This window comes from Dama dama, chromosome 9, assembly GCF_033118175.1.
Source record: "Dama dama isolate Ldn47 chromosome 9, ASM3311817v1, whole genome shotgun sequence".
NCBI lineage: Eukaryota > Metazoa > Chordata > Mammalia > Artiodactyla > Cervidae > Dama > Dama dama.
Window position 1 is genome coordinate 95,696,668 of NC_083689.1, and position 14,651 is coordinate 95,711,318.

The following is a 14,651-nucleotide window of genomic DNA, read 5'->3' on the forward strand; positions in this document are numbered from 1 at the left end:
ATAGTTACATTATACGAAACATCTAAGTAAAAAAAACAGACACTTTGTTCCAGTTTCTAACAACAAAAATCCTGGAAGTGACTGAGTTCTATCAACTCCTGAACACAGTTTAAAGGAATTAAAAGGAAAACAATCAAAACAGGGAAAATTTTCTATCTACAGATATGACTCAATTACATGGTTATAAAATAACTGGCTACCTCTGATTTCTACTGTGTAGTTCCTTAAAAAGATGTAGATACTAATTCCAAAATACCCAACTATAATTCTAATAAATACCCCATCCCCAAAGTGCACACACAAAAATTTTTGTGTACTATCTCAAAAGGGTTTCTGGACCCTTAATCCTACTCCCAGTTTAAGAACAGACATCAATTCAGAATAAATCTAATCCACTTCCAATTAACTAGGCTTCTGCTATCAGAAAGAGTAACTACGTCTTCTGTCTAGTTCACAACCCTCAGCTCTGAACCTGCTCCTCACAAAGGACACTAAGGCTGGGTATCATCACAGGAACAGGAAACTGTTAACACAGCTTGGGATAGCAGGAATGATGCACCCTGGGCAGATGTCATCACTGTACTCATTCACATTCGTCCCACTCTTCCGGAAACTGGTCATCACTCCATAGTTCCACAACCTCCGCCAGAAAAATCTGACAGATTCACAAAATCAATGGGGAAAAATATGCTTACCATAACAATCTGCCATAATTTCTTACTGTAACATTATAAGCATCTCGGTCTTCTGCAGTCTGTAACAACAAAATTGCCCTTTAAAAAAAGGACAAAGCATTTAAAATTACCTATGTGCAATAGCATTCTTTCACTCTTCCTCCTTAACAACCTACAGGTTTTTGTTTTCATTTAATTATTTAGCTAGTTCCATAATAGCTTATTTATATTTTATTAAATTGATACCACAAAAGCACTTAATAGATTTTAGACGGTTAAGAAAATAATAAAGTGGCCTCTTAATATGTGAAATCACTTATCATACTTGAGTTTTATATAGTCCAAAAAATTTAATCTAAATGTGGGAAACAACTGAGTTGATATTTTAAAGTTTTGACCTGTTTGAAGTACATAGAATTTGATGTACATGGTACACTCTTAAAATTATTTATATACTAGTAGTTTGAGGTAGGGACTTAGGAAATTGAGTGTTTTCATGTGCCTTTACCTGTTACATACAGAAAGACATTCAGGCAATCCTGAACTCAGAGAAGGGAATGAGTCATCAGGAGTCCTGAGAGGTTTAGAATAAATACGAGACTTAGCTTCTCATGCTCAGTCTCCTCTGGGCAAGCAGGAAAATGTCTCAACAACTAAAGGAGTTGGATACTTAATAATACTTTTTGTTTTTCTGTTTAAAGATTAGCCAGGGAGAAATATCCAAGAAAAGCTTTTAATGCCTCTGATACTACATGAAAAACAACACAGTATTATAGAAATAGTAATAGTAAACTACCTGTAATAGTAAAAACTATACCTGCAGTTATATTAATACCTAATTTGTAAGTTCAAGTCGCAAATACTTGTTTAAGGCAGAAAACAAGAGTGGTAATAAGTCAAAATGAGTGGTGTATATCCAGGTGATTGTGAAGTGAAGTGAAAGTCACTCAGTCGTGTCCAACTCTTTGTGATCCCATGGACTATACAGTCCATGGAATTCTTTTTTTTTTTCATTTATTTTTCTTAGTTGGAGGCTAATTACTTTACAATATTGTAGTGGTTTTTGCCATACATTGACATGAATCAGCCATGGATGTACATGTGTCCCCCATCCTGATCCCCCCTCCTACCTCCCTCCCCATCCCATCCCTCTGGGTCATCCCAGGGCACCAGCCCTGAGCACTTGTCTCATGCACAGTTCATGGAATTCTCCAGGCCAGAATATTAGAGTGTAGCCTTTCCCTTCTCCAGAGGATCTTCCCAACTCTGGGATTGAACCCAGGCCTCCCACATTGCAGGCGGATTCTTTACCAACTGAGCTCTCAGGAAAGCCTAGGTGACTGTGGAGCTGCCATTTTAGGCAAAGATATAACCAGTGTCAGACTCACAGTATTTGTGATTAAAACATACACCAGAAACAGGAGCAAGCATTCTAAAGCTTCCTAGTTTCTCTGTTTTGGCTTCCCTGGTGGCTCTGATGGTAAAGAATCTACCTGCAATGCAGGAGACCCAGGTTCGATCCCTGGGTCAGGAAGATCCCCTGGAGAAGGGAAAGGTTACCCCTCCATTTATGAGGGGCTTCCCGGGCGGCACTAGTGGTAAAGAACCCGCCTGCTAATGCAGGAGACCTAATGAGACGAGGGTTCCATCCCTAGGTCAGGAAAATCCCCTAGAGAAGGGCATGGCAACCCCCTCCAGTATTCTTGCCTGGAGAATCCCACGGACAGAGGAGCCTGGTGGGCTTCAGTGCATAGGATGGCAAAGAGTTGGACACGACTGAAGCGACATAGCATTCCATATTTCTCTGTTTAAAAACCCTGCTCACTGTATTCTATCAAATTTCTACAGTTTCTTTATTGCTAAGTTTACCAGAGTGGTGAAAGAAAGAGTATTGTGGGTTTTCATACACCTCTCCTCCACACACACGCCTCCCCACACACACACACGCCTCCCCCCAGACACACACACCCCTCCCCCCACACACACACGCCTCCACACACACACGCCTCCACACACACACACACACGCCTCCACACACACACACACACGCGCCTCACACACACACACGCCTCCCCTCACACACACACACGCCTCCCCCAACACACACACGCCTCCACACACACACACACACGCCTCCACACACACACACACACGCCTCCACACACACACACGCCTCCACACACACACACACACGCCTCCACACACACACACACACACGCGCCTCACACACACACACGCCTCCCCTCACACACACACACGCCTCCCCCCACACACACACGCCTCCCCTCACACACACACACGCCTCCACACACACACACACACGCCTCCACACACACACACACACGCGCCTCACACACACACACGCCTCCCCTCACACACACACACGCCTCCCCTCACACACACACACGCCTCCCCCCAGACACACACACGCCTCCCCCAACACACACACGCCTCCACACACACACACACACGCCTCCCCCCACACACACACACGCCTCCCCCAACACACACACACGCCTCCACACACACACACACCCCTCCCCCCACACACACACACGCCTCCACACACACACACACCCCTCCCCCCACACACACACGCCTCCCCCAACACACACACGCCTCCACACACACACACACACGCCTCCCCCCACACACACACACACACGCCTCCACACACACACACACACGCCTCCCCTCACACACACACACGCCTCCCCCCACACACACACACGCCTCCCCCCACACACACACACGCCTCCCCCACACACACACACGCCTCCCCCCACACACACACACGCCTCCCCCCCACACACACACGCCTCCCCCCACACACACACACGCCTCCCCCCACACACACACACGCCTCCCCCCACACACACACACGCCTCCCCCCACACACACGCCTCCCCACACACACACACGCCTCCACACACACACACACACGCCTCCACACACACACACACACACGCGCGCCTCACACACACACACGCCACCCCTCACACACACACACGCCTCCCCCCACACACACACGCCTCCCCTCACACACACACACGCCTCCACACACACACACACACGCCTCCCCCCACACACACACGCCTCCCCCCACACACACACACGCCTCCCCTCACACACACACACGCCTCCCCCCACACACACACGCCTCCCCCCACACACACACACGCCTCCCCCCACACACACACACGCCTCCCCCACACACACACACGCCTCCCCCCACACACACACACACGCCTCCCCCCACACACACACACGCCTCCCCCCACACACACACACGCCTCCCCCCACACACACACACGCCTCCCCCCACACACACACACGCCTCCCCCACACACACACACGCCTCCCCCCACACACACACACGCCTCCCCCAACACACACGCCTCCCCCCACACACACACACGCCTCCCCCCACACACACACACGCCTCCCCTCACACACACACACGCCTCCCCCCACACACACACGCCTCCCCCCACACACACACACGCCTCCCCCCACACACACACACGCCTCCCCCCACACACACACACGCCTCCCCCCACACACACACACGCCTCCCCCCACACACACGCCTCCCCCCACACACACGCCTCCCCCCACACACACACACGCCTCCCCCACACACACACACGCCTCCCACACACACACGCCTCCCCCCACAAACACGCCTCCCCCCACACACACACACGCCTCCCCCCACACACACGCCTCCCCCCACACACACACACGCCTCCCCCCCCACACACACACGCCTCCCCCCACACACACACACGCCTCCCCCCACACACACGCCTCCCCCCCCACACACACACGCCTCCCCCCCCACACACACACGCCTCCCCCCACACACACACACGCCTCCCCCCACACACACGCCTCCCCACACACACACACACGCCTCCCCCCCCACACACACACGCCTCCCCCCACACACACACACACACGCCTCCCCCCACACACACACACACGCCTCCCCCCACACACACACACACGCCTCCCCCCACACACACACACGCCTCCCCCCACACACACGCCTCCCCCCACACACACGCCTCCCCCCCCACACACACACGCCTCCCCCACACACACACACGCCTCCCCCACACACACGCCTCCACCCACACACACGCCTCCCCCCCCACACACACACGCCTCCCCCCGACACACACACGCCTCCCCCACACACCCACACGCCTCCCCCACACACACGCCTCCCCCCACACACACGCCTCTCCCCACACACACGCCTCCCCCCACACACACACACGCCTCCCCCCACAAACACACGCCTCTCCCCCCACACACACGCCTCTCCCTCACACACACACCTCCGCCCCCACGCCTCTCCCCACACATACACCTCCCCCCCACACACACGCCTCCCCCCACACACACGCCTCCCCCCACACACACACACGCCTCCCCCACACACATGCCTCCCCCCACACACACCTCTCCCCCCCAGACACCCCTCCCCCACACGCACCCCCCCACACGCCTCTCCCCCACACACACACTTCCCCCCCCCACACACACACGCCTCCCCCCACACACACGCCTCCCCCCACACACACGCCTCTCCCCACACACACACGTCTCCCCCCACAAACACACGTCTCCCCCCACACACACGCCTCTCCCTCACACACACACCTCCCCCCCCACGCCTCTCCCCACACATACACCTCCCCCCCACACACACGCCTCCCCCCACACACACGCCTTCCCCCACACACACGCCTCTCCCCACACACACACCTCCCCCCACAAACACACGTCTCCCCCCACACACACGCCTCTCCCTCACACACACACCTCCCCCCCCACGCCTCTCCCCACACATACACCTCCCCCCCACACACACGCCTCCCCCCACACACACGCCTCTCCCCCACACACACACCTCCCCCCCCACGCACCCCCCCCACACCTCTCCCCACACACACGCCTCCCCCCACACACACGCCTCTCCCCACACACACGCCTCCCCCCACACACACGCCTCTCCCCCACACACACACCTCCCCCCCCACGCCTCTCCCCCACACACACGCCTCTCCCCCACACACGCCTCCCCCCACACACACGCCTCCCCCCACACACACCTTCCCCCACACATACACCTCCCCCCATACACACTTCCCCCCCATACACCTCTCCCCACACACACGCCTCTCCCCCACACACACACCTCCCCCCACACACACCTTCCCCCACACATACACCTCCCCCCATACACACTTCCCCCCCATACACCTCTCCCCACACACACGCCTCCCCCCACACACACGCCTCTCCCCCACACACACACCTCCCCCCCCACGCCTCTCCCCCACACACACGCCTCTCCCCCACACACGCCTCCCCCCACACACACGCCTCCCCCCACACACACCTTCCCCCACACATACACCTCCCCCCATACACACTTCCCCCCCATACACCTCTCCCCACACACACGCCTCTCCCCCACACACACACCTCCCCCCACACACACCTTCCCCCACACATACACCCCCCCCATACACACCTCCCCCGCATACACCTCTCCCCACACACACCTGGCAAAATAACTACAGCCTTCAGTACCATCTAGTGACCACTTCTGTGAACTACAGAGACAGCCACACAAGGATGGCAAAGCATTTGGGATACCTTGATTATTTTTTATCTGACAGGTTTCTATTGGTTTAGGGCAGTGATGTACCTCAGAAGTTAGGCATTCAGGTTTTTTCTTTAACTTTTCAGCTAGTACCCATGAGATCAGCAGTGATTTTCTCATTCACAGATCAATGAATTTGCAGAGAAGAAAAACCCCAGGTTGATTTCCCTTCCCGTCACTCTCCCTCATGCACACTGTCCTGGTCCCCCAACGTCAAGGCCACTCCTGCTTCAGAACACTTGCTCTTGCTGTTCCCTCTGCCTGGAATGCTCTTTCCCTGAGGACCAAATGACTTACGGCCACCTTCAACTAGGCCAGGCCTCAACTGCCTGCTCAGGAAACCTACCTCTCACACCTGTCTCAGACTCACTGTCTGGCCTGTCACTCCTCTCTGGTTTTCTTTCTTAGCGATTGTTACTATCACAGATGTCCATTAGCTGACCATGTACCTCCCCCCGACCAGAACGCGAGCTCCACGAGAACTGAGCCTACGTTTAACTCACTGCCAAGTTGCCAGGGCCAAGGACGCTGCGTGACACACAGCACCAGTTCAGCAAATACTGCATGAATGAATAAATGCTACACAGTCAACATGAAGGTGCCTCAAACACACACAGAATTTCTTCTCATTTCTGAAATCTCACTTCTTATCTGAATAAACACATGTATTTAATAAAGCAAGACAAACTAAATGGACAGATTTTTCTAAAACAAATCTGAGAGGGTTTTTAGTTTGGTTTTATTTTTTTTACTTCTCTCTCTCTCTCAGGTTGAGCAACAGAAACCAAAACAGTTGAAAATTTAGAATGGTAATTTTTCACCTTCAAAATGTAGTAATAATAAATAATGAAAGGTCAGGAAAGGAATCAGAATATTTTATTTGTACCTTCTTCAAGAAAGTGAGGCTGTATTTTAAAAAGGCCAACTGACCGAGAAGGACCACGTTCAAATTTAAGGGAGCCTTTACCTTTGATACGCATTTGCTGCTTCCTTCTTCAGTTGCAGATGTTCATTTAAGTAACCCAACATTGTGAAAGCTGGAGCATAATTCTGAATTCTCTCTGGAAATCCAAAAACATCTTTTCTCAATATGTGCATAATGGTTGTATTTGTAAAAACATTACTTTTGTTTTCAAGTTTTTCGATACTTTAAACAGTAGATTATTTCCTGAGGTCAAGGGCATTGCTAGGAATAGAAGTTGAGTTTATCTTGACTGTAAAATACCAGTAATCATTCTATAACTCTTTTAAATTATTGAGTAATACCTATAGTTACACATAGGTAACTATTCTATTCATGCTTCAAAGTTTAAATATATTTTTATTCCCAAAGGTATAACAATTTGAAATCAGAGCTCATGTTAAAACTAATCATCTGAATTATAAGGAAATTCAGTTCTTTGGCTAATCACGTAAACCTTCCTTGATTAGATTTAGCAACAATTTATCTTGGTGGTTCTGTTCCAGTTTCCATGCACTTAAAAAAAAAAAAAATCAGTGTTGTGCACTAGAAAGAGAGGATGATATGGGCACTTTCAATGCAGTATTTTGAAATTCTAATGTCAAAAAACATCATGTAACTATAAGGGAAGTGTACAAAGGAAAAAGAAATGCACCTGAACTATGAACTACTTAACTTGTGCTGGGAAGCAAGTCTTCAAATCTCTTATTGAACTGTTTAACAAAGTGGAGCACAATCACATCTTATGTGATAGTTAGGTTCACAGTATAAGATGAAAATCACACAAAATGATTCCTGAAAAATTTTTAAGTCATCTCACAAGGAGAAAGTAACCAAACTGAGTCAAAGTCAATGAGGAGATTCAGGCCCTTCATCCACACTCATGCTGAAGCCAACAGTCAGCGACAGATGATATCTCCATTTTTCTTATCCCCGCTTTCTCATCTTTCTGCTTCTAAATTAATATACTTTTTGGCCAAGCACATATAGTTGAATTTGCTAAATGAGTATATGACACAGCTCCATCAAAACTCAAAAACCTAGCTATGTACAACTGTCAGAGAAAGTTCACTGTTATAGGCATCTGAATTTTGCAGAAAGCTAAATGTTTCAGTTCAGTTCAGTCGCTCAGTCGTGTCCCACTCTCTGTGACCCCATGGACTGCAGCACGCCAGGCCTCCTTATTCATCGCCAACTCCCGGAGTTGACTCAAACTCACGTTCATTGAGTCGGTGATGCCATCTTCCAACCATCTCATCCTCTGTTGTCCCCTTCTCCTCCCACCTTCAATCTTTCCCAGCATCAGGGTCTTTTCAAATGAGTCAGTTCTTTGCATCAGGTGGCCAAAGTTTTGGAGTTTCAGCTTCAGCATCAGTTTACCTCTATTTGTAAATCTTTCACAAATGTTTCCCATTCTGTAAGGAAACCTGTCAGTAAAATTTCTGATCCTACACTTTCTCAGAAAGGCTCTAAGAGGTATTCATTCAAGTCACTCATTCGGGCACACTGCGTAACACATTCAGGTCTCAAAGTGCTGACATTTACAAACAAACCGCCTTCTCAAGTGCCCCAGGCTCAGTGCAGGAAGAGTATTACCAGCCTGTGGATTACAATGATGACGCATTTCTTCTGGTTTTCAGTTTATCTGATTTCTTCATACTTGTTCATGGGAAGAAAAGGGTAAATTCATGTCTTAAGAACTAACATTTAATTTGGAATTAACTTTAAATTCTTTAAATTATCTCAGCAATTATTCCTATATCTTGCCATTGTATAATAGGTGCCATACCCACGTATTTGCTCAAGACCACTTGTGCTGCTGGAACGGCATTCATCTGGAGGATGTTGTACCGGTAGAGCTCCGTGTCTCTGTTGCTCTTATCTTGCAGTGTTGTGCAGACCCAATGCGCATAACCTATTGCTCCCTCAGTCTGTAAGAAAAGCTAAAGTTAACCAGCAGGCACAGAGTAATAAATCTGCCAAGAAAAATCAAGAAACAAAACAATGTACTTCAATACAGTAAACATCAGAACTTCGTCTTCTAAGTCAGCTATTTAGTGCCTTTAAATAAAAGGTCACTATGATACAACACAACTAAGAATATATTTAAATCACTTGCCTCAAACCTAAGTAGAGGAAACAAGTGGGATAAATAAAGAGGAGAAAACAGGGTCCCTCCTGATGGTTTGGTATGATTCTCAACATCATTCCCATAGGTCAAACAAATAATGACCAATCAAAAGATTTCCAAACGCCTTCAAAAATAATCTAGAAATGTCAACTAAGTCTAGTGTTTATCTCAGTTTATTTTTTTTTCTTGAGTCTGTTTCTATTCTGCCTGACTACTACATCTATTAGATCCCAAAGTCATTTCTTCATCAGCTCTTGAAGTTCTTTAATGAGAGTTTATCTGTTTTTTAAGAAAGAATGAAGAGTAGAGACAACTGCTCTCATCAACATCTGACATCACCATGTATTTGTTTTCTAAACAAGGGTAGTTAATAGCTTTTTCATCAATGAATCCTGAAGAAACTTCAAATTCTTACATGCATACTGAGTTCTGTAGTGTGCCTGAAGAGATCCATGGTGTCATAACTTCCCACTGTCTCTGCAATTAGAGCCTATAAAAGGAAAGAGCAGGGTCTTAATATGTTTAAAAGGAATACTACTAATAATAAATGAGTTTTGGAGGAACCAAACGTTTTTCTAGCTGTGCTTAAAAGCAAAGTTAATTTCTTTTTCAATCTTGACTACCATAGTCCATGGCTCAGAGGACCAGAATGACTTGTTAAGTGAGCCTTTAAGCTGACAGACGCTTGAAGAACTCCATCTGCAATCAGCCAGTGGTGGAATAATGCACATGAAATTCCTCAGAATCCTGATAAAACAGTGCTACCTTCTCCTTCACTACCCAGCGCGCCCCTGCACTGGCCCATCCATTCATACAGGTACTTGGTTAATCACAGGGCCACCTCAGATTCAACTGAAAAGCATTTTAAAAGGAGATTTCATCGCTAGAAATCTAGCTCCCATAGATCTGGGTAGAGTCTCAACATGTTTATTTTTAAAACTACCTCAGGATTTCAAATAGTAAGATTCTGTGACAGTTAAAATTACTTTCAAGCTCATCTATCTTTTAAAAGAAAGCAGGGTTTTTTTAATTATCATGCATTAATAATCAAGAAATTAATATTAAGCTTCACTTTATCATTATCATTTTAATTAAATCTACTAGTTACCTCCTGAAACAAATTATTTGTAAGGCCAAAAATAATTTAAAGATAAAAAAAAAAATACTCAAGTGACTCTGATGAACACCTAAGATCTACTGCCCTCCATCAGTGCTACTCAAAGTGAAGTCCCTGAACCAGCAGCATTGTCCTCACTTTGGATAGTTAGAAACGCAAATTCTCGGGCCCCAAGGGCCCAAAATCTTACACAGAGATTACTGTGGTAATGCCATTGTTCTTAAATGCTACCACAGCTAATGGGAATAGGAATTTGCCTTTTCTAACTCTGGGAGCTTCACCCATTCAATTAACTAGAATCAGACCCAAAAGCCAAAGTACAATAGAAGATACCTAATCACTAGGTATCACTGCTATGAATGAACGTAAAATTAAAGATATACATGCGTTAAAGTATCCAGAATGTTTACCTTCTTCACGCTCTTCCTTGGGTTTTGAGTTTTAGTAATATGAGGCATAATAAAGGACAGAAATGGTATGGACCTAACAGAAGCAGACAAAATGTGGTCCACTGGAGAAAGGAATGGCAAACCACTTCAGTATTCTTGCCTTGAGAACCCCATGAACAGTATGAAAAGGCAAAAAGATAGGACACTGAAAGATGAACTCCCCCGGTCAGTAGGTGCCCAATATACTACTGGAGATCAGTGGAGAAATCAGAAAGAATGAAGAGATGGAGTCAAAGCAAAAACAACACCCAGTGGTGGATGTGACTGATGATAAAAGCAAGGTCTGATGCTATAAAGAGCAATATTGCACAGGAACCTGGAATGTTAGGTTCATGAATCAAGGCAAATTGGAGGTGGTCAAACAGGAGACGGCAAGAGTGAACGTCAACATTTTAGGAATCAGCGAACTAAAATGTACTGGAATGGGTGAATTTAACTCAGATGACCATTATATGTACTACTGTGGGCAAGAATCCCTTAGAAGAAATGGAGTAGCCATCACAGTCAACAGAAGAGTCCGAAACGTGGTACTTGGATGCAATCTCATAAACAACAGAATGAGCTCTGTTCGTTTCCAAGGCAAACCATTCAGTATCACAGTAATCCAAGTCTATGCCCTGATCAGTAATGCTGAAGAAGCTGAAGTTGAATGGTTCTATGAAGACCTACAAGACATTCTAGAACTGATACCCAAAAAAGATGTCCTTTTCATTATAGGGGACTGCAATGCAAAAGTAGGAAGTCAAGAAACACCTGAAGTAACAGGCAAATTTGACCTTGGAGTACAGAATGAAGGAGGGAAAAGGCTAAAAGATTTGCCAAGAGAACGCACTGGTCATAGCAAACACCCTCTTCCAACAACACAAGAGAAGACTCTACACATGGACATCACCAGTAGACCAACACCAAAATCAGACTGATTACATTCTTTGCAGCCAAAGATGGAGAAGCTCTATACAGTCAGCAAAAACAAGACCGGGAGCTGACTGTGGGAACTCCTTATTGCCAAATTCAGACTTAAATTGAAGAAAGTAGGGAAAACCACTAGACCATTCAGGTATGACCTATATCAAATTCATTATGATTATACAGTGGAAGTGACAAATAGATTTAAGGGACTAAATCTGATAGACAGAGAGCCTGATGAACTATGGACAGAAGCTCATGACACTGTACAGGAGACAGGGAGTAAGACCATCCCCAAGGAAAAGAAATGCAAAAAAGCAACATGGCTATCTGAGGAGGCCTTACAAATAGCTGTGAAAAGAAGAGAAGTGAAAAGCAAAGGAGAAAAGGAAAGATATACCCATCTGAATACAGAGTTCCAAAGAATAGCAAGGAGAGATAACAAAGCCTTCCTCAGTGATCAGTGCAAAGAAATAGAGGAAAACAATAAAATGGGAAAGACTAAATATCTCTTCAAGAAAATTAGAGATACCAAGGGAACATTTCATGCAAAGACGGGCTCAATAAAAGACAGAAATGGACCTAACAGAAGCAGAGATATTAAGAAGAGGTGGCAAGAATACACAGAACTGTACAAAAAAGATCTTAATGACCCAGATAACCACAATAGCATGATCACTCACCTAGAGCCAGACATCCTGGAATGTGAAGTCAAGCGGGCCTGAGGAAGCATCACTATGAACAAAGCTAGTGGAGGTGATAGAATTCCAGTTGAGCTATTTCAGAGGTGACAGAATTCCAGTTGAGCTGTTTCAAATCCTAAAAGATGATGTTGTGAAAGTATTGCACTCAATATGCCAGCAAATTTGGAAAACTCAGAAGTGGCCACAGGACTGGAAAAGGTCACTTTTCATTCCAATCCCAATGAAAGGCAATGCCAAAGAATGCTCAAACTACTGCACAGTTGCACTCATCTCACACGCTAGTAAAGTAATGCTCAAAATTCTCCAAGCCAGGCTTCAACTATACATGAACTATGAACTTCCAGATGTTCAAGCTGGTTTTAGAAAAGGCAGAGGAACCAGAGATCAAATTGCCAATATCCGCTGGATCACTGAAAGAGCAAGAACATTCCAGAAAAACATCTACTTCTGCTTTATTGACTATCAAAACCTTTAACTGTGTGGATCACAATAAACTGTGGAAAATTCTAAAAGAGATGGGAATACCAGACCACCTGACCTGCCCCTTGAGAAATCTGTATACAGGTCAGGAAGCAACAGTTAGAACTAGACATGGAACAACAGACTGGTTCCAAATAGGAAAAGGAGTATGTCAAGGCTATATATTGTCACCCTGCTTATTTAATTTATATGCAGAGTACATCATGAGAAATGCTGGGCTGGATGAAGCACAAGCTGGAATCAAGACTGCTGGGAGAAATATCAATAACCTCAGATATGTAGATGACACTACCCTTATGGCAGAAAGTGAAGAAGAACTAAAGAGCTTCTTGATGAAAGTGAAAGAGGAGAGTGAAAAAGTTGGCTTAAAGCTCAACATCCAGAAAACTAAGATCATGGCATCTGGTCCCATCACTTCATGGGAAATAGATGGGGAAACAGTGGAAAACAGTGGCTGACTTTATTTTGGGGGATTCCAAAATCACTGTAGATGGTGACTGCAGCCATGAAATTAAAAGACACTTACTCCTTGGAAGGAAACATAACCAACCTAGACAGCATATTAAAAAGCAGAAACATTTCTTTGCCAACAAAGGTCCATCTAGCCAAGGCTATGGTTTTTCCAGTAGTCATGTATGGATGTGAGAGTTGGACTAAAAAGAAAGCTGAGCACTGAAGAATTGATGTTTTTGAACTGTGGTGTTGGAGAAGACTCTTGAGAGTCCCTTGGACTGCAAGGAGATCCAACCAGTCCATCCTAAAGGAGATCAGTCAGTCCTGAGTGTTTATTGGAAGGACTGATGTTGAAGCTGAAACTCCAATACTTTGGCTACCTGATGGGAAGAGCTGACTCATTTGAAAAGACTCTGATGCTGGGAAAGATTGAAGACAGGAGGAGAAGGGGACGACAGAGGATGAGATAGTTGGATGGCATCACCAACTCAACAGACATGAGTTTGGGTAAACTGGGAGTTGGTGATGGACAGGGAGGCCTGGCATGCTGTGGTCCATGAGGTCACAGAGAGTTGGACATGACTGAGCAACTGAACTGAATCACTGATTACTGATTTTATAATTTGGGTGATGCTCCCACTCTTCTCTGAACTGAAAGACACAAAACCCAGGAGGCTACTCAGACCAATCCCCTTCTTCTCCAAGTAAGAAAAGGGAAATCCAGCAGTTGATAAGATAAACAATTAGTCAACAACAGACTCAGACTAGTAACTTGATTCCAATTTGCAAGTACAAAAATCTAAATTTTTCGGGTCAGGGTGGGGAGGGACACTCATAAACAAGTAACAAATTAAATATGAAGATTTTATAGAAAATGAGAAAATAAAATCAAGATGATCTTTGCAAATGTTCATTTTTTTTGGTAAATGTATGTTAACAGGATCCCAGGTTTATTTTTTAGATATAATAATGTAAGAGTGATGGTGTTCAAAGCTTAATCATTATAAGCTGTATGACCTGGGGTACGGTACTCAGGATCTCTGAGCTTCATATGCCACATACAAAGAGTCTAGCGTGGTGACCGGCACAAAGTAAG

General features: G+C 46.1%; 1 protein-coding gene across 4 annotated transcripts in view; it reads right to left on the bottom strand.

The window, feature by feature from the left end:
• The window catches only part of SKIC3 (SKI3 subunit of superkiller complex), a 103,631-nt gene that overhangs the window by 47,357 nt on the left and 41,623 nt on the right, over positions 1-14,651 (bottom strand). For all 4 annotated transcript variants that reach the window (XM_061152029.1, XM_061152031.1, XM_061152032.1 and 1 more), the window contains 4 exons: positions 9,862-9,936; positions 9,105-9,246; positions 7,322-7,415; positions 696-773 (listed from right to left, as the gene is read on the bottom strand). In XM_061152029.1, coding sequence (XP_061008012.1) covers positions 696-773; positions 7,322-7,415; positions 9,105-9,246; positions 9,862-9,936 — 389 coding nt within the window. The remainder of the gene's footprint in view (positions 1-695; positions 774-7,321; positions 7,416-9,104; positions 9,247-9,861; positions 9,937-14,651) is intronic.